This window comes from Ammospiza caudacuta, chromosome 2 (assembly GCF_027887145.1).
Source record: "Ammospiza caudacuta isolate bAmmCau1 chromosome 2, bAmmCau1.pri, whole genome shotgun sequence".
Classification (NCBI taxonomy): domain Eukaryota; kingdom Metazoa; phylum Chordata; class Aves; order Passeriformes; family Passerellidae; genus Ammospiza; species Ammospiza caudacuta.
Window position 1 is genome coordinate 48,501,463 of NC_080594.1, and position 25,011 is coordinate 48,526,473.

General features: G+C 37.6%; 1 protein-coding gene across 1 annotated transcript in view; it reads left to right on the forward strand.

The window, feature by feature from the left end:
* The window catches only part of ZMYM2 (zinc finger MYM-type containing 2), an 88,152-nt gene that overhangs the window by 16,132 nt on the left and 47,009 nt on the right, over positions 1-25,011 (forward strand). The window contains exons 2-8 of the mRNA XM_058824279.1: positions 712-773; positions 3,039-3,159; positions 4,280-4,781; positions 5,049-5,142; positions 9,481-9,766; positions 12,546-12,711; positions 13,492-13,704. Of these exons, the coding sequence (XP_058680262.1) occupies positions 4,290-4,781; positions 5,049-5,142; positions 9,481-9,766; positions 12,546-12,711; positions 13,492-13,704 (1,251 nt within the window). The 5' untranslated portion in view covers positions 712-773; positions 3,039-3,159; positions 4,280-4,289. The remainder of the gene's footprint in view (positions 1-711; positions 774-3,038; positions 3,160-4,279; positions 4,782-5,048; positions 5,143-9,480; positions 9,767-12,545; positions 12,712-13,491; positions 13,705-25,011) is intronic.

A 25,011-nucleotide genomic window follows, 5' to 3' on the forward strand; every position in this document is an offset into this window, starting at 1 on the left:
TGGTGTCACTGTTGAGTGGAAGCGATTGGTAGCATACCATTAATGGGCTGTTTCTTCTGCTTGGGGTGTGGAATTTAAAAGTAGCCCAGTACCTCCTTAGGTAAATAATTTAGTTATGATACTGTGCTTTCCTAGCAGAAAGTAGTAATCTTTTGCTGAGGCAGATAATTCCCTTTCTTTTTGTTCCAGTATTTGTTTCTTAGGATACTGTCTCCTAAATTTTGTTTATCTGTTCATGTCTGAAGATGTCTCAGTTATGCATTATTTCCAAAGTAGTCTTTCAAGTTTTCTTTTTTGTTTTTAGGGTTATAGCATTGATAGGGAAACGTGTACATGGTGCTCCTACTTTGGATGTCTGTTTTGGTGGAACTGCAGTTTTAGCCAGATTTCAGTGACTCCTCTTGATTTTTGTGTTTTTGCGCTGAGGGTGCATAACTGTGACTTTGATCTTCTGTCACCTTCATTCCATGTGTTATTAATGGCATTTGGTAAAGGCATTTAAATTCCAGTTTCTGCTTTTGTTAAAGCAGAGTTGATGGGTTTTTTTGAGGTACTGGTACACCTCACCTGGGTTTCTGCAATTCATGATAACTTTAACTCTCTTATCATTCATCAGTGGAGTTGACCCTACAAGTATTACTTAAGTGTTTTAAGAGCTGTTGTAGTTGTTATCATTCTGAAGAAGTGCCTACATTTTGTCTCTTCTTGCAGAAATTAAGCCTCGAACAAAGCAATGGGATCGTAATTGATTTCAGCGTGAAGACTTTTAATAGGTGAGTGATGTAGCTTAAATTAAGAGGGACACACAAGGCCTGGTTCAAGGCTGTTGAATATTGGTAGTGCTTCTGTTTCTGTCCAGATGTGATTTTGGTGTCTATGTACCACCACAAAGCCTTGAGCTTGTTCTTCAGCAGTATTGAACATGTATTTTCTGCAAACTAAGTTTCGCTGTTTTGTGGGTTGTTTTCTTGTTGGTTGGTTGGGATTTTTTGTTTGAGGCATTTGTTCATTGGGTTTTTTATGAATTATTTGGTTTTGTTGTTGTTGAGTTGGGGTTTTGTTTTGTTAGTTGGTTGGGGTTTTTTCTGTTTCAGTTTAGTTTTTTCCCCCTAAATCTCAACAATTTGCCCGGTGATCAGTCTAACAAATCTCATGGGTTTCTAATAATTGTATTTCTATTGTAAAGCATCTTTTGCTGTTGCCTGTTTTGAGGTATGAGTTTTTTCCTGGTTTTCCATTCTAAACATTTTTTTTTTAAGTCACTTTTTTTTGGGGTAGTTTTTCATTTAGAAGTACTGACTGTGACATTGCGTACGTGGTTTTTATGTTTCTCCTTGTTGTTTCTACTTGGAGAAAACAAGCTATCTCATTTTGCACATTTTATGGGTAATTTTGTTGTTGGGAGGTGGGAGTTATTTGCAGGGAAATATATGCAGATTTTGCTTATGACTTTGCACTAGTAGTTAAACACAAATTTTTATTTTTTTAATACTTAGCAGTACAACTCATTAAAACCTAGGAGCTTTGTGGAGAAAGTAAATAGATTTAGGCAAAAAGATACGTGTTTTGAGTCTTAACTTTGCATGTACTGTAATACAGCCCAAGTCTGTCTTTCTGCTAAGGATTTGTGAAAATAGGAATCACAAAGGTTTTGAGTCAAGCCTAGGGTGTAGTCTTGGCATAGTCTCATTTTTTCCCTGCTCACATCTGTTCGAGTATGTTTGAAACTTTATTAGAAGCTTTATGTGCTTGTGGTGCTTTTGTCCTTGTAGAAAAAGAAAATATATAGAATAAACCTGTGAAAGTTTAAAAATTAAATTAATTCTTTTCAGCAAAATCTGAGATGCAGAAAAAGCTAACTTTGAGTTATTCAGCCCTAGAGGAAAAAGTAAAAGTGAAAGAGAATATTGGATTAAATTAATTTTCAGTGTAACTGACTGATTTCCAGGGATGCATATGCCAACTACATTGATAATACAATTTTCTTGGTAAGAAACCTTCTTTCATTCCAATTCAGTGTTCCCTTTATTGTGGTTCAAATGCTGTTACATAATGGCATTTGTCTGTGAGGCTGACATATGAAGGAATTTAAAGGTGGTCGCCTGCCTCTCCTCTAGGATTAATCTGGTTCACAGCTTTACTGCTTGGCCCTGGTCCTGCCCTCCCTGCTCCTGCTCAATTGATGGTCAGCAGGGCTTGAGTAGTGCAAATGTGTAGAAGAATATTTGAGCTTTATTCCTCTGGGCATTTTTACTGTTGGGGGTTTTAAGAGCTGTCCTCAAACAGTAGATAACTACTAACAAGTTGATGCTCTCTAATGTAAAAATGCTGCCAAGTCTGGAAAACCTAATGACTCTTACAAAACCTGAAGAATAAATAGATGCTTGAACTTTGAACATTTTCAGTCTCTTGTGAGTGATCACATGTGTTAATACAGGCGATGGATGCCTGAATCTGTTCTAAGTATCACTGCAGTGCATATATACAAGTTGAAAAATAATGGCAGTGTAAGGTTTATATTGCATTGTAGGCCTGATTTTTATGTCCCGTAGTTTTCCTTTTATATTTTAATTTTAGCTTAGTGTATTCTGCTACAGGCCGCAAGGAGGTTGACGCAATAAAAATGAAGGAAGTGTAACTGCCAAGATGTTTTTTCTCAGTTGCTTAGTTTACTTGAATAATTTATTTCCTTAGTATTCTATTACAGGTATACTTCTTAATTCTAATGTTTGATTACTTGGTTGCAGTTATGTATGTCTGTCTCTTACCAAACATTGCATATTTTTCCCCTCTATAAAGCCTTCTGGATGTGTAATGTGACAGAGTAGAAGATCTCAGAGTACTGTTGCTGCTTTATTCGCAGCAGGGATTGAATAGACTCACATTCTCTCTTAGTGGAGGATAATGGTGCTAAAGTCAGGTTTGAACTTAAACTGTAAATTTAGAAGAAAGTTGGTGTAAGGAACATAGCTGGCAGATGATGCTTGAGATGAGGAAATAGTTTTGGGTAGCTAATGTTTGTTTTAACCCTGTTTCAGACCACAGTACTTTTGTGAAAGGCACCAAGTTGGTACAAGAGCAGTTTCTCCACAGGAAAGAAAATAAAAGTGCTTGGAGCAACTTATTAAGGTAAACAGATTGCAGTGGATTTCTGGATGGGTAAGTATAGATGAGCAGGATATTTCTACTTCTTGTATTTACCTTCCTGTAATAAAGGTTTTATAAAAAAGCACAGATAGCTGCTTCTGACCTTCCACACAAACTCAGTGATGTCACAGATCAGTGTTTACGCCAAGACATACCCAAATTATAATTATGTCTGTATTTTTCTTGTAGTAGTGTATCAAGATCAGTTTAAGTTACTAATCTTTAGTGCAGATGTCTTTCAGAGCCATCTTAGGTCTTTTAGCTTTGATTATATCCAGGTTGACTTTTATATTTTTTTAATTCATGGTTGAATTGACATTTATGCAGAACAGATTCCCCAAACTGAACAATTACTAAAAGCAAAGAGAGCTCCCCAGGCAAAGTAGCTGTAGGGAAGTAGCCTGAATAAACACTGCTTGCTCTGAAAAAGAAATAAGACAAAGTCACTGAAAGTTGCAGGAGCATGAGGTAATAAGTCAGGACTTCAAATGAGCTGCCAGTCTGTAGTGGCTACAAATGAGAGGTTGCTGTCCACTTTCTGCTGCTCAATAATGTATCTATTTTTGTCACATGCAAGGGTTTCCTATATATCTCTTCCTTACTTCTTTGTTCCAGTCATCTTGTGGCTACCTAAGGAGCTTTCACAGTGTGGGGTTGGGGGAAAATCAGTTGAATGTCAAAGTTGTTAACGTTCCTAATAGGGCCAAAATTTAATAGGAATTCACTTTATCTTTCTGTGTGCCTAAATCTTGACCTTGCTTTGCCATCTAGCAAATGCAGTGCTAGAGTATAATTGCTTGCATACATGGGGTGGGAAAGGGACTGTGAGATTGGGATCATTTAATAAATGGCACTGAAAATTCTGTTTCCTGTGTGTAAAAGTATTGATAAAACATTTTGATGTGTAGCAATTGCATATTTTTTGCTAGTATAGTATTAGAAAGTAATTGGATGTTAAGACATTCAAAAAGGAGCATAGAAAAACTAAATTTTCCTTCATATTATCTCAGGAAGAAAATAAAATCTGGAACTATTAATTCAGTAGTTATTTTTAAGAATTGTTACTGGAAAGTAGTATCTTACTCTGAAGTTGGATGTGTTCTTTTCTTGCTTTATGTTTTTCTTCAAACAGCAGATCTGGAATGGACACGGGTCCTCTGGGAGGATTAGACTTGTCTGAAAATACTCCTAGTCTGCTAGGGAATACCACCATGGCAGCAGGTCTTGCAAATGTAGGAAATACATTTGGAGGGCCACCAAGTTCTTTAGTTTCTAGACCTAATAAATTCCAAAACTCGCCTATAGAAGATGATGATGATGTAGTTTTTATCGAGCCTATACAACCTCCGCAAAATTCTACGTCACTGGTAGCAGACCAAAGGAACGCTGCATTTACATCATCTAAAAATGAAGAACTTAAAGGAAATGATTGCAAAATGCTTCCTTCTCCAAAAGACTTAAGTTCTCGAAAGGGGAGTATAAGTGAGACTATTATTATTGACGATGAAGAAGATATTGAAACAAATCAAGGACAAGAGAAGAATGCTTCCAGTTTTAATGAACGAAGACTTCCAGAGTGTAAAAATAGAACCAACGAAATGGAATTCTCACCTTCCAGTTTTTCAAGAAGTAAGGTAAATTCAGGGATAGGTAATAGTGGTATAACCACAGAACCAGACTCAGAAATTCAGATTGCTAATGTCACTACATTAGAAACAGGTGCTATGAGATCTGTCAGTGTCAGTCATTTAGAAAATGATGGTGACGGGCGTGACATGAACCTAATGATTACACATGTAACGTCACTGCACAATGCCAGCTTGGGAGATGTATCTAACGGACTGCAGTCAGATAATTTTGGTGTTAATTTGCAAACATACACCCCATCTTTGACTTCACAGACCAAGACTGGTGTAGGACCTTTCAATCCTGGTAGAATGAACGTGGCTGGAGATGTATTTCAAAATGGAGAATCTGTGACTCATCATAATCCTGGTAAGTTGCAATTTTGAATTTTTCCTTAAAGGCTGAAAATAAGTTGTGAAATAAAATGATTATAGAAGTTTTGATTTAAGTGTTTTTGGCAGTGACACTGCTTAGTCTTTTAGCTTAATATGTATGAAAGATCTTGATTCCCTTCATGCCCGTCACTACCTTATCTGTGACTAGAATAAAATATGCTCAGTGGCATAATACATTAGGAAACATGCCTTCACCAAAAGGATTAAGTAATGGAACAGGCTGCCCAAGAAAGTGTTTTCAAACCCTGGAGATACTTAAAAGGGGTGTAGATGTGGCACTCAGGGACACAGTTTAGTGGGAGTGCTGGGTTAATGGTTGGATTTGATGATCTTGGGCATCTTCTCCAACCTAAATGAATCTGTGATTATATGTGGTTTGGAAGATTTCTTCTGGATCAGTGTTAATCTATTTTCCTTGAGTAGGTACCTCTTCTGTATATGAAGCAGTAGGTGTATAACAGAGACACTTGTGTCCTACACATTAATTTAGAGTCTGATGTCCCCAGTAGGCATTGGCGTGCCTATGATAGAATGGGTTGGATTGGAATGGACATTTAAAGATCAGCTCATCCAACCACCCTGCCGTGGCAGGGACATCTTTCCTTGCTCAAAGGAAGGGTTGCTCAAAGCCCCATCCAACCTGGCCTGGAGCACTCACAGATGAGGCATCCATAGCTTCTCTGGATAACCTGTTCCTGTGTCTTGCCACCTTTATTGTAAAAGAATTGTCAGTTCTGTCTCATGACCAATATAAACGTATTCTCTTTCAATTTAAAGGTACTGCCTCTTGTCCTGTTACTCCAGTTCTTGTTAACAAATCTCAGTGCATCTTTTTCTGTAACCCCGCTTTATATGTTGAAAGACTGCAGTATGGTCTCCCCAGCCTTCTCTTCAGACAGAGCAACTCCCAACTCTTTGCTTTTCTTCACAGGAGAGGTGTTCAAGCATTCTGTCACTTCTTGTAACCCTCTTCTGTGCTTGCTTTAACAGGCCCATTTCTGTCTTGTACAGGGGACCTCAGAGCTAGATGCAGTATTTTGCAGGTGGGCTCTCAGCAGAGCAGAGGGACAGAATCACCACAGACAGGATATGAGTGACTTTTTGGTCTGTAAGCACAGGTTGCTGGTTTATGTCTAGTTTTATATCTACTGGTCCCCCACAGTCCTCCTCCACAGGGCTGCCCTCAATCCATTCAGCCCCCAGTTTGTATTGGTATTGAAGATTGCCCTGGCTGACCTTGCACTTGGCCTTGTTGGGCTTGGAGTTTTCCATGGGCTCATTCATCCAGGCTGTCCAGATCCCTCTGGATGGCATACTGTCCCTTCTGGCTTATCAATTGCACCACCCAGCTTGGTGTTCACAGCAAACCTGCCGAGAGTCTGCTTAATCTCACTGTCTGTGTTGTTGAAAAAAAAAACTAAATAATATCAGTCCCAGTACAGACCTTTGGAGGGCACCACTTGTTACTGGTTCCCACTTGGACATTGAGCCATGAACTGTAATTCTTGGGGTGCAGCCATCCAGCTAATTCTTTATCCATGAGATATGTCTCCAATTCAGCAGCAAGAACCTTGTGGGGGGACCATATCTAAGGTCTTGGGAGAGGTCCAGGTAGATGAAGTCCATGTAGATGTGCTTTGGAGTGGAGCTTTTGTTTCTCTCAATGGAATCTAGTTTTTGTGCTTCAGAAAGGCTCCAGAGAAAGAGCCAACACCTTAACAAATTGAAGATGCAGTTTACAATTGCCCTGATGTGAACCAGGTGTTAATCCAACTGTGTGTAGCTCATTGTGTTTCAAAAGATGTATACCTGTGTAAAACTGCAGTACTGTCTTCTTTCCCACCTCTGCCCCAAGATGTGGGAAAGAATTCTTTTCAGCTTTAAAAAAAAAAAAAATTTTTGCCAGATGACTCTGTAATAAATTGGTACGAATGACAGGAAAGGATAATTTTATAGCGCTTTAGAGCAGGAATGAGTAAGAAGGAAGGAGACCAACCTGAAAAGCCATAGCAGTAACATGTGGTTGAACATGGCACTGTATAGTGACATAAACTTGGCCATTACAGAATTGCAGGTAGGTGCTTGAAGGATGAAGACATAAGGCAGTGAGGTATGAAAACTCACCTCGAATTAACTAAGGAAGTGTGATACACCTCAGTTCAAGGACATGAAAATTGGATTTTTCAGATCCTTTATAGAGAACTTTAAACAAAGGAGGTAGAATGGCTGAGAAGTGAGATGTGAAGAAAAGGCATAATATAAAATGGGTATCTATGAAGCTGGAATATGGAAAAAGTAAAAGAAAAAAAGTCAAGGTCTTCTGATGCTTTTCTTATATGTTTATGGAAGGAAAATTGCAACAAAATATCAAGGGAGGCTATCTGAGGCCTTAAGAAAATAAGGAATAATTGAAATAACCTTAAAGAGATGTTATTACCTACTTTAATTAGGTATTAGTCGTGCTGAATGTTTCAAACTAGAATGAGTGGCAAACTCAAGTTTTCATGACTGGCAGTTGAGCACTACTGTAGCTCTATTGCACATGCTGTGTATTCCTGGTAAGAGAGGCAATGTGCTTTCACTTGAAATCTAAAACAAAAGAATGTTTTGAGGTATTAAGGTGCTGCCAGGATAATAGTATATTTAAAGTAGTAGAAGTACAGAAAAGTTTAAAGAGGGCACTTAATTTTAATTCTAAGCGCTCTGGTAGCTTGTCTTAGTTTGTCAGTAAGGATATTCATGCCTTCAAAGGTAAACACCTTTAACACTTTTAAGACAAATGTGTTTTGTTTTGTGTCCTTTTCCCTTCACCTTTTCCTTCCAGCTCTTCTGTTTACTCTCAAGCACTACAACAGGTAAATTTCTAGATTGTCTTAAATGGCTGAGTAGTAGGACATTCTTGACAGCTAAAAAAGTCACACCTGAAAATGCTCTTTTACCTTCTAAGGAATGTATGTTGTTTCTTGTCCTAACAAGTGTTCTTGGAACTTTGTCCCTAAATGGATTTTAAAGCTATGCATCAGAATATGTTGTTAATAGAATGCTTTGGGGAAAGAAAGAAATGCAGAGAACAGGAGGAAAGGGTTCCCTTTATTTAATAAACAATTATGGACCAAAATAATGTCTCTTAAGGTGTGGGCAGTTGCTTTAGTCTGTAGGTTAATGTTTACATTATTTGAAGTCATAGAATTTAAAATGATGTGTCTTACGTTTGGGTATTAGTTGTATTAACACTCCAGAAATACTCTCAATCACTCCAGTAAAACATTCAAGGCTAGGTAAGTCCCAAGGGCTGGCACAGTGTTTGGTATAACTGGCACACTATTGAAAATTTGTGCAAATGGTTTTTATCATGCAAAATTGTTTTTTTCAGTTTTAATTCAGTCTTCAGAAGGTAAACATTTCTAAATTCTGATGATAATCACTTTAAATGAAAGCTCAAATTCCAGAGAAAAGCCTAGGAATGGCAGTTTGTTGGGGGATTTCTTTTCCCCCCCAGAGCTGTATCTTCTGCTGCAGACCAAGATACGGAGCATGTAATTTAACATATGATCTTCATAGATGTATTTCTTTCAGAAAAATGTCTTGCTTACATTCTTGTTATAGGAGTTACTTATGCTACAAAAGATTGGGCAAAGATAACTTTGTTCCATGGTAGTTTATTTTCAAAAAAATACAGAGTAAACACTAGTGGAGTCTGAAACATGGGGGCATGGATCTGTGTACTGCCAGAACTTAAAATACTATTTTCTAGGTTCACTGATTTCTGCTGAGGAAGTTGTTTCTCTCATGACTTTGGATGTTCACTGCTATACAGTATAGTTCTCTGGCTGCAGGCTGGACTAGGAGCCAGTTCTAGGGTGTATCATGGAGGCTGGACACATTATGCTTGTTAAAGCTTTAGAACAAAATAACTAATGAAAATTTTGGATCTAAATTTGCAGAGTTTGTCTCCAAACATTGGTTTAGAAATTCTGTGTTGTCTGTGGGTCTCTTTTTTTTAATTGCAGTTTTTTTGTGTGAAGATAAGATTGCCAGCTTGCAGACCCAGTGCAAGTGAATTGAAATGTGCAAAACCTGTCACTAGATGTAGGATGGGAGCATCCTGAAATTTGTTCATGTTCTGAAGCTTTGTAGAAATGGAGAGTGGTACCATCAAACAGGGTTTTTTACATTAAGCCTGAAATTAAAATGTCTTCTGTGGTCATTCCCACAGAAAAATGATTTTATGATGATACATCTGTGAATACTATTCTGTACATGCATGTGTGTCTGTTGATTTACTTTTATGTTTGGGTTTTTTGTCTTGAAGATTCTTGGATATCCCAGTCAGCTTCCTTTCCTAGGAATCAGAAGCAACCAGGTGTGGATTCCTTGTCACCTGTAGCATCCCTTCCTAAGCAAATTTTCCAGCCTTCTCCCCAGCAACAGCCTTCTAAGCAGGTTAAAGTCACGTGTGCGAACTGCAAAAAGCCTTTACAGAAGGGACAGACTGCCTATCAGCGGAAAGGATCAGCTCACCTTTTCTGCTCCACTACCTGCCTCTCTTCATTTTCACACAAACCCACTCCAAAGAAACTTTGTGTCATGTGCAGAAAGTGAGTTTTTTATTTTGTTTCACTCTAGCACCTACATTCGGTACTTTTAAGATACTTACATGTGCATGAGAATGCCTCCATTAATGATATAAAATCTGATTATGTAAATGCTTTATATAGTGTTGCTTTAGTGTCTGGAAATGTTGAATTCTCTGTGTCTAACAAAATAATACAAGCTTTTGAATTCAGAGTATGGGACATTATTTTATCGAAAGCCAAGACACTAAAAATAAATGATTTTTTTTTTTTTTAAAGGTAAGGTGTCCAAGTTGTGCCATACTTTGTGACAAGATATACTTCATATATGAGGTCCTTTCTGAAAAAAGTGGACCATGTGTTGTGTAGAATGCACTCATTTTGATAGATGAAGATGTAAAATCAAGAGACTTTAAAAGGATGACAAAGTCATACTTGCAAGAAGCTGGAAGCAACTTGGGAGTTCTTCCACTCTTGGTCATAGGGGGATAGTGAAAGCCTTAGGTTTTCCCCGTAAGTGGGGCAACTGGCAATTTTGTAGCTGAAGATACCTTAAGTGGGTGGTGTAGAGGGAGTCAAAAGCATAGCTAGAAGTGGCTTATTTTAAATTACTGGGTAGATTTGACTTGCAGTTTTTCCTAATTTGCCAGACTTGAAACTGCCAAAGAGAAGCCTTCTGTAATTGTGTTGTTGTAGTGTTAAGTGTATAGACTGGCTGTACTCTTACTTTCAGTGTACTGTTTAATGAGCTTTTTGCACTTTTTCATATTCTCAGTCTGGTACATGCTGCAGTGACACTGGTTAAAGGATGAATTTTTGCTGAACTAAAGAAGGCTTGCAATAAAGATTGCCTTTGCTAGTGTGTGCTCCTGAGAGCTCAATCACAGATTTAAACTAGTAAAAAAATCTTTTACATTACTGTCCAGTGTGCTGGATTAATGGCTACTATTGGGATGCAAGCTATTGGTCTTTTTTTCTCCTTGGCACTCAGTAAAAATAAGCTACAGAAAACATTGATATCCTGCATACTCATACTGTGGTACCCTGAAAGCCTAGAAAATGTAAGATATTCTAGGTTTTTAAAAAAAATCTATGTTAAAAGCTCAAATTCTCTGAACCCTTCCCTCTACAGGGCTAGTTAAAAATAATGCTTCTTTCTATTGGCTTGTTATGTGTTTATGCACTAATATTTTTTTTCAGACATAATCTAGTGACTGCCATATTCTGCTAGTTGCATGATCTGTAAAGATGAAGATTAGACAAATCTTCTCTGTCTGAAATCACAGCTAAACCCATGCTCCTTTGCCACTTTGGAGATAATTAAGCTGTGTATTGCAAGAGGCTATGTACAAAACTGCCCTAATGGAAAGGGCTTTTTTGAATGATGAGGAAAGTGCCTTATTTCTAGCTTTTGAGATTAAAGAAAATCTTTCTGAAGTCACCTTTGACAGTTTTTGAAGTGATGTTAGTCTTAGTATGTGCACTAAATTGTTCCTCTGTGGCACTGTTCCTCTTTATAACCCAAGAGGAAAAGTCAAAATTCTTAGGTATTTTATTATAAATCCCTTTTCTTTTTATTATAAATCCCTTTTCATACATAAATAGCAAGCTCCACAGGGCAGAAGCTCTGCCTTTATTTTGCAGAACAGGAATGATGGCACTCCCTGACACAAATCTTGATTCTCCAAAGGGTAAGCCAAACTCTGCTGACTTCCCCTTGATGGAAGAAGGCAAGCTTGCAAGTGTTGGTATCAGGGCTGTACAAGTGAATTTTCAAGGAAGTATCTAGGGAAACATACCTTTTCCCTGTTTTCCCAGTAGTTTTTACTCATCTTGGTTTTAAAACTTATAGGTATGAGTGTGTGGGGCATATGTTTTCCAACTGGTGATCCAGATGGGCACGATAATTGTTCTTATATTTCTACCCAGTAGCATTTCCTATATGTCAATAATAGATTTTAGATTTTTGTGGGTTTTTTACTTAGAAGGCAAAGGAGGAGGCTTTTATTTCCTCTCCTTACTTCTTGTAATATATGGTGTGTATTAGCTTGGGACAGTGAAAGTCTGTCTGGTTAGAACAAGGTTTGTTCAATTTCAAATTACTTTTATTGGTGGTTGGTTTTCTGGTTTAAGGTGTTAAATTGGCAGAATTCCATGGAGAGCTGCATGAACTGCTCAGATGCTTTGGAACTTTTTAAAGGAATGATGGAATTAACTTTTGTAAATTTTGAATGATAGAACTTCTAGGCACATTTGTGGTAGAGTTCTGAGCTTTTTGGTTGTTTATAAGTTTAAAAATATGAAAAAACAACTTTCTTCCTCTCATCCTGTCCTGAGATTAATACCGAAAATACCTACAAACAAAATTTCCTGCTTTTTATTATAAATCTGAATTTTTTGTATGAAACTTACATACAGCTTTTTTGTAAAAGGAAAAGCCATTGTAAAATGGCTAGCTCAAATTTGCTGTGTTAGTTTTTTGGAAAACACTGAGTTTGCCATAACTACATCTAATGGTGCATTGATACTACTTAGTTCTGGAATAATTTAATGGGAAAAAATAACTCAAAGCTAAAGAAAAACATAGAGGTTTACACAGTATAGACTTAGTTACAATAGTTGTAAAAATATCATCAAACTTGGTATTCATTTTGTGGCTAGCAACTGTACACTAAAGAAACTGTTTTGAAATGTAAACCTTGAAAGGAAGAATGACTCTTACAACATGTGAAGTGTTCCTGTTTATAGAAGTAAAAACATAAGCACTTTTATTTTTATTTATTTATTTATTTATTTATTTCAGAGATATAACAACAATGAAAGGTACTATTGTTGCTCAAGTAGATTCAAGTGAGTCTTTCCAGGAGTTTTGCAGTACATCATGTTTGTCCTTCTATGAAGATAAGCAGAATCCCTCAAAAGGAGCCTTGAATAAATCAAGATGCACGATATGTGGTAAACTAACTGAGGTCTGGTTGACTGTTTTTTGTCTTTCTCAATAATGACATATTAATACCTTATATTCTGAAATATGAATACTGAAATTAAGAAAATGTAAAATCTTGAGGATTTTGAGATACTAAAATACACAGGTTTAATATTCACAAAGAGCAGCTGAAGGAAGAAAGTATTCCAAGAACTTGATATTTGTTTGAGAAACTTGAACTGCCTTTTGCTGATAATGTGTTCTGTTAGGCATAGAATCTTGTAATTATAACCCAGATCTCTAACATAAAAGAATTGCTGATGGGAAAATGTAATGATCCACTGTATTACCTATTTTTTTTTCTGTATGTTTTGAAAGGTAATGCAGATGGTTTTAGACATCTGTAGAATATGTGTAATTTTAAATTCTCATGAATATATGTATTTATTCTTGATGCCTTCTTGATTAGTGAGCTCAGCATAGTTCAGGCTACTGCTTTACACAGAATAATGTCTGGCCAATCCTCATATGCCAGGTTTTTCCATTTTATAAAACTTGCATTAATTGGCCTGCTCTCATATGCAATTTCCAGACCCATCCCTCTGGTCTTTCCTTCTAGGCTAAAGCATAGATGAGTCTGAGTGTTTTCCTAGTACGTTGGAGACAACAGAAACATCTCTTTCTGTTTGTGTATTTCATGGTCATTTCAAGGTTTTAAGCAGTGAGATGGTTATTTAAATGTAAGACTTCTAGCCAGTCTCTTAGTTTCAGGCAACTTTGTGCTTGTCTAGTGATAGAAAACTTTTTTGTTTTTATTTTTTAGATTCGTCACGAAGTTAGCTTTAAAAATATGACTCATAAGCTGTGCAGTGACCATTGCTTCAATAGATACAGGATGGCAAATGGTTTGATAATGAATTGCTGTGAGCATTGTGGGGAGTACTTGCCCAGTAAAGGAGCTGGAAACAATGTCCTTACTATTGATGGTCAGCAGAAAAGATTCTGCTGTCAGAACTGCGTTGGTGAATACAAGCAGGTAATGACTTCTTTACCTATAAATTAAAGTTAAATAAGCATTAATTGTTCTTAAGTTTATCCTGGTACTAATAGCATGGGTTTACTTCTCCTAAGAAGACATAAATAACAAAGACTTACGGAAATGAAATTGATGCCAGTGAGAAGAAACTATCTGCAGTGGACCTTGTACTACTATATCTTTTTGATGGTGCTGTAATAGTGATACATATTTGTTCTTAATGAAAGTACAATTGAAATTAAATTTTGTTAATAATTTCAGGTTTCTTCTGTTGGTGGTATATGAAGTATATTAATAGCAAGCACACTGCACAGGCTTTACTGGTCCTTAAGTTATGGTTTTTTTAATATAAAAGCTCACTTGGATGCAGTATTGAAACATTAAAAAATTATTCAGAGCATAACAGATTGGTCATTGCTCTGAGAAGACTCTAACTGGTTACAGTTAGGCTGTGTACTTGCAGTATGTCTCATCTCCATTGTACAGCACAGGATTCAGAAAATTATTGTCGTCCTTCCATGTGTCAAATTTTATGCTTTCATTTTATTTATTTGGTTTGTTTTTCATTTATTTTTAAGACTGTTAAGATAGCAGTAATTGTGTTTAAATATAATGCCAAATCAAGAAGTCTGATGCTGATGTCTTATATTTTGCAGAGCCAGCTTAGCTCTGAGCTGCTGCTAATGCTGGCTAGAAGGTTTAAATGTTAATCACAGTATTTATAGTATAATAAGATAGCTCTGAAATATTAAATATTTCAGCGGAGGAAATAGAATATGGGGATTTTGGGGATGTTATTTTTTGGGTTCTTCTGATTGGTATGTTCTGCTTTGGGGTTACAGGGGAAGTGTTCTGACAGGGCTCTTTTGCTAGAAAATTTATGTTTCTGATTTTGAAATGCACACTTGAATATGTGAGTGGCCACTGTGCTGCACATTGCTCAGGGCTCATTCTTCATCTCTTCCCATTTTTAAGAAACCAGTGGTCCAAGAGAAGAGGCATTGCAGTGCTGTGTTGTAAAGTTCATTAATGTTGCATCACGTGTGCTTGTATTTTCTCACTGAACACTGAGCTCTGGTGCTTTTGGGGATGGCTTTTCCTATGTATGTGCTGTATTGAGAAGAGCAAAGCTGGAAATGTGTGAACAGCCTCATTGGAAACATAACATAAGCATTATTTTTTTGCCACAGCTGTACCAAAAGGGACAGGATAGGTTTGCAAGCTACTAAAAACATAGGCATGCCCAGGAGCCATGGAAAGACTTGAAGAAACATTGAATACTGTCTCTTGAAGAAACAAAAATGCAGGAGATTAACTTTGAACGTGAAACATTCCCCCACAACCAGTATAACTTACACTGCACATGGAATTATGCAATGACCATGGAATTTTGAGGTTAAATGATAAGTTTGTATTTTAATGACAGAATATACTGTATTTGTTCACAAATCCTTGTATTGTGTGTTTAGATATGTATTTGAGAATGAGAACAATATGGGTAGCAGGTTGTATGTTCTAGTTTAATTTGGGGAGGAGGAGTAGTTCCAAGTAGGGGTACCAAGGATCTTCACAAGTAGTGTCAAGTTGGTGCATTATTGTGAGAACCTTTAAAGTTGAGACTCGTTGTTTTGGTTCGTTCACTTCTGACAGCAGATTTTATGCAAGCAAGTTCTTAATTCCTTTATCAAAAGAAGGGGTACTGTACAACTATAATAGGCTGTGAGAACGTTAATTTGAGTGCTCGTGTGCGATTTTTTTGGAATGGTGATTAAGTGTAATTCTTAACTGGTAGATTTCAAATATTCATGGAGTGTGAGGAGTTTGGAGTATTATTAAGAGAAGCTCTTATGGGAAAATCCCGTATGACCAGCTAGGTGCCTTTCTGTTATGAAGTAACTACACCAGTGGATAAGGGAAGGACTACAGATATTGTTTATCTGGACTTTTGTAAAGCCTTTGACATGGTTCCCCACAATATTCTTTTCTCCAGCTTTGAGAGTGATGGATTCAACTGGACTGACAGGTGGACTGTTAGGTGGACTAGGAATTGGTTGGATGGTTGCATCCAGAGGGTAGTGGTCAATGATTCAGAGTCCTGCTAAATGCTGGTGACAAGTGGTGTCCCTCAGAGGTCCATATTTGGACAGGTGTTATTTCATTAAGGAGTGGACAAAGGCACCAAGCGCATCTCCAGCAAGTTTGCAAATGACACCGAGCTGAGGGTGCAGTGACGCACCTGAATGACAGGATGCCATCCAGAGGGACTGGACAAGCTTGAAGTGAGTCCGTGGGAATCTCAGCCAAAGGCTTCACAGAAGTCCAGATAAAGCACAAAGACCAAGTACAAGGTGCTGCACCTGGGTTGGGACATCCCCCAGCGTCAACACAGGCTGGGGGTGAACAGAGGGAGAGCAGCCCTGCTGAGAAGGACCTGGGGGTGCTGGAGGATGAGAGGCTGGCCATGAGCTGTCAGTGTGCTCCCACAGCCCAGAGAGCCAAACGTGTCCTGGGCTGCATCCAGTGGTGGGCAGCAGGGCCAGGGAGGGGATTCTGCCCCTCTGCTCTGCTCAGAGCCCACTGCAGGGCTGCAGCAGCTCTGGGGCACCAGCACAGGGAGGACAGGGACCTGCTGGAGTACAGAAGGACACTGGGATGATCGGTGGGAGGGAGAGCCTCTCCTGTGAGGAAGAACTGAGGGAGTTGGAGTTGTTCAGTCTGGAAAAGAGAAGGCTTCAGGGTGACCTAATGGTGAGCTTCCAGTAACTGAAGGGAACTTAGAGGAATGATGGAACAAGACTATTTACAATAGCACATAGTGATGGCATAAGGGGAAATGGGTTTAGATTTAAAGAGAGGAGGTTTAGATTAGATATTAGGGAAAAAATTTTTTACTGTAAATATAGTGAGGCACTGGAACAGGTTGCCCAGGGAAACTGGATGTTCTATCCTTGGGAGTATCCAAGGCCAGGTGGAATGGGGCCCTGAGCAGCCTGGTCCAGTGGAAGGTGTCCCTGACTGTGGCAGAGGGGATTGGAACTGGATGATCTTCCAACCCCCCCTAGACCATTCTGTTGTTCTATGAGTATATGAAAGTCAAACTATACAAGTGGAAGTTCTAGTATTTGCTGTAGGTGTCTGAAGTTGCTCAGGACACAAATACTTGAGAATATTTAGTTGATATAATATTTAGGTTTGAAGTTTGTTTAGGTTTTTTTTTTTTGCTAAGTATGTTTAAGGAGTTTTTTTTTTAAGAAAAGTTTAAAAAAGACTGGAAAATGTCACTGACAACCCACTGGGCTGCAACTGGTAAATTATGGGTTGTTTCATTCAGTTATAACAGTGTTTCCTTAGAAATTAAGTAGACCTTGCTTTAAAGGAGAAGTGCTGGAGGACAGATTTTGGGAGAGTCATTATTACATACTGAAATAAACTTCATGAAAGAAATAATACAGAATAAGTTAATGTCATTTGATTTCAGCACTGTGTTGTATTATTGTGTGTCACATAAAAGTTCTAGCAAATGTTTTCTTACAAACAGCTGTACAATAAATAGGTCTTACTGGTATGAGCTTTGTATTAAGCAGTTTATATTGTAAATGTCATACACCTATCAATATTGCTATATATTTGTAGTAGTAATAAATGAAAACTCCTTATTACTTGTACCTATCTATATACTTAATCACAATTTAAAAAAATAAATATTACACTGATTTGAATACATAATTTTTCAATAACTCATCATGGACTTCTTTTTCTTCTTTTCTTGGAATGAAAAAATTAAACTTGTGGGCAATAAAAATTATAATGGCTTTCAGAATGACAAGTAATTGGATTACTGCAGGTAATCCATCTGCTGCAAAGTGTGTCTTTCCTCTGCTTTAGGCTGTTCCTGGCAGTAAGAAAAAATGTTATTCCTGGGATGGAGTAGGATTTTTCTCAAATGTCCTAAGTCACCTTCCAAGGTGATGGATGCGCTTATCTTCCTATGTACCAGTTTCAGAACCTGGTTTAAAAATGATACATACATAATCTTTAATATTGCATTATGAGTCTTGATTTTCTGAGAGGTCATTGTTGTTTTTTCTTTCCTAAAATTTAAAGTAATTGCAGATCTTGGGTGTCTTTTTAAAAGTTATGAAATGCAAATAATAATTTCTAAAATTATTTTAAAATAATAAATTGGCATAACTAATGCTCACTGTAGTTTCATGCAAGAGCAAGTTAATTTCTCTGTGCTACAAAAGCCATATGTGAAGGCAGCTAAGTGCAAGTCAAAAAAGATAAAACAATGATAAAATAATTTCTCAAAAAAAAGGTGTGACAATCTAGATAAATTTGAAAACAAAGCTCTCATTGGAAGTATTTAAATTTTTTAAAACCTGAAGATGACAACTACTGCTAGATTGTACACTCTGACTGTTGCATTGAGTTTCAGACTCTTCACATGTAGAGGATCAAGAGGAACTTTAATAATGACCCTAAACAAAATGGAAAAAAAACCCAAACAAATCACACTAGAACAGAATGAAATTATATCTGAACAGGAACTCACTAAAATGGTCTATTATTGTGCAGATACTGAAGTACCTTATTTCTTTGAGCAGATATTTTCTATAGTTAAAATGAAAGTATAGGATTTATAAAATAACTGTAATGATTTATTTGAAAATGATGTGTGTGGTAAATTGGAAGTGACCTCAAGTACAGCTGTCATAAAGGTGTTAACCTCAGGCAGCACATACCCAGGTTGCTTCAGTATTTTTGTTTCTGCTCCTATTGCGTGTTTTCTGTCTCCACAAAATTAGTTAACCTCCTTTCCAAAGTAATTCCCATGTTTGTGTCCTGGTTTGCTGGATTTTGGTACAGGCTTGACAGCCTTGTTTTAAGAAACAAGACTGTTTCTGTAAATTTATAATTTAGCTTGTGCAGACAACCATGCCTTTTAATCTTGAGCTTTCCAACTAAGCTAGAGCAATGTCTGTGTTTGCTTTTAAAAATATTTTGCGTCCTTGCCTGATCAGTCCATGGTGCTCTTGATTCTACCAAGAAAGTATTTAATGCCTTCCTAGTTAAAAATGTTCATTTACCTTGTCTACTTTGCTTCTGTAACTAAAATTCTTCTTAGAATGTGACCTGGAATTTGCTTGCTTTGGGGGCTTCTTAAAGTGATGGTCTTTATCCATTGCCAAAAAGGAGCGGGAGGAGGGTAAGGTGGGTGGGAAAGCAGCTTTAGCTATTTCTTCATAGGCTTTTTGATAGCTCTGGACTGAAGTGAGGCTTAATGAATGTTAGCCAAATGAGAGTTTTTCTAGTTGGAGAGGATGCTTGCAGTGCCTTTTCATTTAGTGAAAAAATCTTTCGTTACTGCATAAAAGTGCATTTGGTTACTTCTTGATTAGATGAAGACATACTACTGAACATGCTTCAGGAATAACAAGGCTATGCCGTGCCCCTAAGCTATTCACTTACAAGCAATAGAAAAAAAACACCCTAGGCAGTTATGCTGCCTTGTTCAGTTTCAGCTCCTTGCCAAGGAACTGCTTTTGTGAAACTCTTTAAACTCATTTGTCTATTTTATCTCTTTGCAGGGTTTTAAGAGCCTTCCCTGTATACAATAATATGCATGTCAGTTCTGCAGCTAACAATTAATTGCTTGCATAGAGTTTCTACTTAGCCTCATAAAGTGTCTTGTTATCTACTGGTATAAATGCTGTGATAGAATGTCCTGCCACTTAAGACTTCAGTGAAGCATCTAGGGTTTTCAACTTTGTCCTGTCCCCTGCAGCGTCGAGGTTTTTTTTCTGTGCTTCTTTGCTGTTAAGACAGTGTCCTTCCTGTCTTCCTTTTTATCTTGATAGTACAATGAACTACAAAATCTACCACTTCCTGTTGTTTTTACTGTTTTATAAACTCTCATTTCCAAGTGTCTGTTTCAAGAGTAAGTACTCTTGACAGAGTCAGTAATTGTTAGAGTTGAACAGCCCACTTACCTTGAAATGTTAGAAATACTGACTTTTTTTTTTTAAATTTTGGTCACTCTTAGAGAAGTTCTGTGGTTTCAGCCAAATCAAACTGGTGTAATAGTGGAGTTTCTTCATCATATAGTAAACCACTTCTTTTAGGTTCAGGTAATACTCAGTTTGGTATTAAGTAATCTCTGATCATACTGTTGTCTCATACTGTGCACACTTCTACAAATGGAGATAGCTAGATGCTGTTTATCCCATCTAACATGGTTAAAAGACCAAAATCTTTATCAACCAAGGAATAATAATTTCTTCTTTCTTCCTGCTTAGTGATATGGGGAGCTTTTTTGAGACCTGTTGGTATTTATGACCCCAGGTGTCTTGCATCTCTGATGCAAACTGACTATTAGAAACTATCCTGTTCTGCCTTTTCTTTTACTGTTTATTCACTCCTGCTTTCTGGGACCATTTATTTTGCCATTTTTTCTTTAAAAGTCTTGTCTTCCAGCTGTAGAATTTGCTGCTGTTCAGTAAAAATTGTGGTACCAGATTCCTTAGACATCTGAATATAGTTCATCATAACTGTTGAGAATACTATTATGTAGCTGTTTTAGAGGATAAAAATAGATGGGTGCATCAGAAATGTTAAAATGGCTTTATAGTTCTGAAGAAGGCTACATAGGCTGTCAAATGTGAGCTGTGATTTGAGTGGCAGCACAGGAGCTTCCTGCAAAGAGGAAGCAAGGAAGTTGCCTGACTAGGTATCATAGTTATGGTGGATATAACCACATCCATGCACTGGTGTACCTGGGGTAATTACCTGGGTGGGGTTGGGGGAAAGAGAGAAAAGGCAGGACAGAAGCAGCTGAAACATTCAGTTAATGTAGAAGTAACTTGCTTTTTGAGGCAGGTGTTTTCAGCTCTGCCTTTCTCAGAGACACGAAGACAAGTGTCTTGAGTGTGGGAACAAAACCAGCAAAAAGAGCACTGGCAGTTGGGGATGCCAGGGAAAATACTGGACAAGTTATCGATGGTTTTGCAGAGTTCAGCTGATGGAATGTAAACATAACTCACTTGGTGTTCAAGGCCCACAAAAGCAATTGCTTCATCTTTTCCTCTGAGGACTTGGGCACATGCTTTTAAGGAAGAGTTTACACTTGTTACTCTTGGGGGAGGGATGATTTGGATGCAATATTTTATGAGAAAATAAATTATACAATGTCTTCTTTCTTTGCTGGTACAGATTCTACTGATATCTGGTTCTTTTCTTGGACATGCATGTTGTCTCAGGTTCCATCAGACCATCCTTTCAAATGAATCTGAAGTAGTTTAGCTGCTGTTTTCTCAATGACCTTTCTGAGGGATCTCAGTTATCATAAAATTCCATGTAGCAAATGCATCTGCTTTTCTACTTGTATAAAATGCTGTTTTCTTTCTCCTTTTCTGTTTGAATACAGGCATACTAAGTTTCTGTCCTGGAATCTCTTGGTGTTTTTCTTCATTCTAATCCAAACCTCTTATTCTACTACCAGGGAGGTTTGCCTGGATTGAGAAGTATTTAACAATGTGTTTTTCCATGGAGTTTTGACTACAAAGAATTTTCTTTAACTGGAAGCAAATCTTAGGGCTGCTACATAGCATTGTGGCAATCAGCTGCTGTTCTGGTATTTTCTGGCCCTTGCATAGGAGAAGCTGTAGCAAGAATGCTCTCTTACACCTTGGCATATCCTTCATCATGCTCTCTTAGCCTTGTCACGGCAGACAAAGCAGATGATACTGCTTTTTTTTCAGTCAAGAATAAAAGTGTCTAGCACAGATGCCTAGATTCAAGGCAGTAGTAGCTTTATTGAAGTACTGTTGCAGCCAGAAGGTTGAAGAACAGAGACTCGTTAGTCCCAGTTGCAAGCAGAAATGAGGCTTCTAATATGCTGTGAACTTATGGTATTGGTCTGACATTTATTTTGGAGCTTGATCTTTATTCTTTGTATGGTACATGCAGCAAGAGCTCTAGACTTCAGCTTACATGATCCTTTTCAGTAAGATGTAAAGGAAGGTCAAGATTCCTTCTAAAATCATAGTTGCTGATAGTAGCAAGAATAAAAATTCCTCAGAAACCTTTTAAGTGAATTTTTTTCCCAGGAATTAGTATTTTTGTTGAAGCAGTTCTTTCTGTTCTGGAATATGCCACATTCATCTGCTTTGTCTTGCATTTGGATAGCTGCTTCTGTAGCTGCCCATTTGAGTTGAACACTGTACTAGTGAATGGAAAAATATATCTACAACTCATGACTTGCAAGAGTTTTCATATCACATTGTTTAATGTCTGGTATCTCTCATGAGATACCTATAATGAAATAGACCTTCTGGAATTAAGTCTCTAAGGATATATGAACAAGTCATGAAAGAATGAGTGAGTTTAGAATCAAATACAATGAGAAGAATTTTCAGACTTCTTCATCAGCCATAGACTTTATGCTTTGGAAGAGGTCAAACATGCAATAGGATCTAGTGAAAATTAGGTCATCTCAATGCAGAAACTAGGTGTAGTAGTGAAGGAGAGATGTAGTCAGACTACTGTGCATCAGGCTTTCCCTCAGAGGGCACTGTGCCTTTATTAGCTTGAAATTTTGCTTCTGGATTGGCTTTGTTTATTTATACTTAGTATCTTAGATACAGTTTTTCTTACTAATTTGAATGTGTTTTAACTTCAGTTTTTCTTGAAATCACAGTCCTCAAATGTGCATGTTTTCATAGGATGCTGTAGATAGATGTGAACTTGCAGTGCTTGATACTTTCTCTTGCAGATTGGTTTTGTGTTAATTTCACCGTTGAAGGAAACTTGAAACTGAAGCTAGTTTGAATTTGCAGGTTTTGTCAAGAGGCAGGAGCACAAAATGAAGCTAATGCTTGATCTGAAATGAAAGCTAATTGCCCAGAAAGCAGCTTTGGAGAAAAAGACTTGGGCATCCCAGTGGAGAAGCTGAACTGGGGTTAGGAGTGTGCCCTTGCAGGAAAGATGACCAGCTGGGTCCTGGGTTGTCTCATAAAATGCCTGACCTCTGGAGGTCATCTTGTCCACCCCCAGCTCAAACAGGGTCACCTGGAGCAGCTCCTCGAGGAACACATCCATTTAAGTTTTTTAGTGTCACCAAGGATATTTGCAAGAGTACAGCCAGCAGGACAGGGGAGGTGATCTTTGTGGGCCACCCCTCTGTCCTTCTGCTCTTGAGACTTCATCTAGGGCACAGTGGGCAGTTTTGGGTTTGACAGAATGAAAGGCATTGGCATGCTGGTGGGAGTTCAGTGGAGGGCTACCAAGATGCTTGGATGGCTGGAGAACCTGACTTAGTAGGACAGGCTCAGGAGAGGTTGCTTTGTTCAAGCCTGAGAAGCATAAAGGGGGATGAGTTATCTAATGGGAGGAGACAGAGGAAGACAAAGTTGAACTCTTAACAAGAGACACAACTTGAAAACAAGGGGAAACTTACTTAGATAAAGAAAAAGGCGGTTTGTTTTTGTTTTTTGTTGTGGGTTTTTTTTCAGTTGGTTGGTTGGTTTTTGGCAGTGGGTTTTTTGGTTTGGGAATTTTTTTTTTTGGTGTGTGTTTTGTTTTGTTTTTTCCTCTCCTATAAGGATGGTGAAATCCTCCTGAGGGGTTTTGGGAGTGTTTGTCCTTGCAGATACTCAGATTTGACTGGACAAGATCCTGAGCAAACACTTCTGGACCTGCTTTGAGCAGGAGGCTGCATTTCACCTCAGGAGCTCTCCTCCAGTCTGTATGACTCTGTGATTTTCTTCTTCTGAAACAAAGAAGGAAGCAGTGATTTTTAAAACAAAGCCTCAGGAGTTTTGCCTTATTTGTTCCCTCTTTGCTTAGTTACCAGTGAAGATTTTGGTATTTTGTTCTGGTTTTCCTCTGCCGGTGAAGATCTTTTTCCATCCTGCTGTGAATTATCAACAACATTGATACAATTATAAGTTTTCCTTCATTTCTTTTTTAAACACCCACTTTTCCTTGAGGATAATTAAAATATTAAGTATGCACTGTAGTGAGAACCTGAGAAAGCTGTAATGGTTCTGATTAGGGATTGAAACTCCTGCAGTGATGTAAGTGGGCATAAATGGAAGAGTATGACCAGAGCAGGAACTTAGAATATTTTCCTCTGAGCATTCTCTTGGCTTCTGACTCTCTAAGGTCAGGGCATCCCTTGAACTTCATGTGATGTTCCTGTATGCTATTTTTGGCAAATCTCTTTAGTTAGTGCTTGTCCAGTCTCCTTGTGAACGCATACAAACAATTCTTGCATCCATGACACTCTTTGGAAAGGGGTTCTGCTGATCTGCTATTTGTCACATGAAGAAATGTCTCCTGTTTATTTTCAAATTTCTGTTGATATTCATGTGATTTTTTTTGTAGTTTTTAATACTGGAAAATACACTGAGCAGTTGATCCACATAATACCATTTTTGGTTCTGTCATTATTCTCCTGAGCTATCTTGTTTCCAGGCCAAAAATCCTTACCTCATAAGAATGCTCTTTGACCCTCTGTATTTCCTCTCCTTAATTTTAGTGTATCTTCTCTTTGTTTATGGCAGCTAGAATGATGCTTTGAGAGAAAGGATTTGCAAATGTTACTTTATCTGCAGAATGAAAATACTGCAGATTCTTAGAGATGAAAGAGATTATGTTGGGAAGAATTTGAGGGTAGAAATGTAAGTTAGCTGAGAAATTTGATAGTCTCATCTGGAAATTTCACACTTATGAACAGAATAAAAATTCTTTGTTTGCATTATGGGTTTTCAAAAACATTAGAGATACAGTGAGGCTCTCTGTTGATATTGTCATTGGAGGAAGTTGTTGGGTTAGACTCTTAAAAAAATAATGTTTGAGACACATGTATAGCACTGATTGAATACTTTCAGGTATGCATTAATCTTTCTTTAATAATAGTGTGGTATTCCCTGGGTTTTTAAAAATTATTTTAATGTTTGAACTTGGAAGTTTAGGGAGTGCTGGAAAGATAATAAAAATGCAAGAAAAATGTTTTGCTTGAGGGAGATGATGATTACAACGTTTTGGGAGCAATACATTTAAAGAAGGGTTGGACTTTCTAGTTTTCTTTTTTTCCACCATGCCCTGTCTTCTTCACTTGTGTAACAATATGTTTAAATTTCTAATAATGTAGAAATGCCCAAATATTCTTTTTAGTTGTTACTACAAGAATAAAATGATAGCTATGTTATTACAGTTTTGCTCTTACCCACAGAATCTTCTGCATAGTTGACATGTTTTTTGGGAATTCTTAGTCTTTGTAGTCTTGATAAACTAGATCTAGGT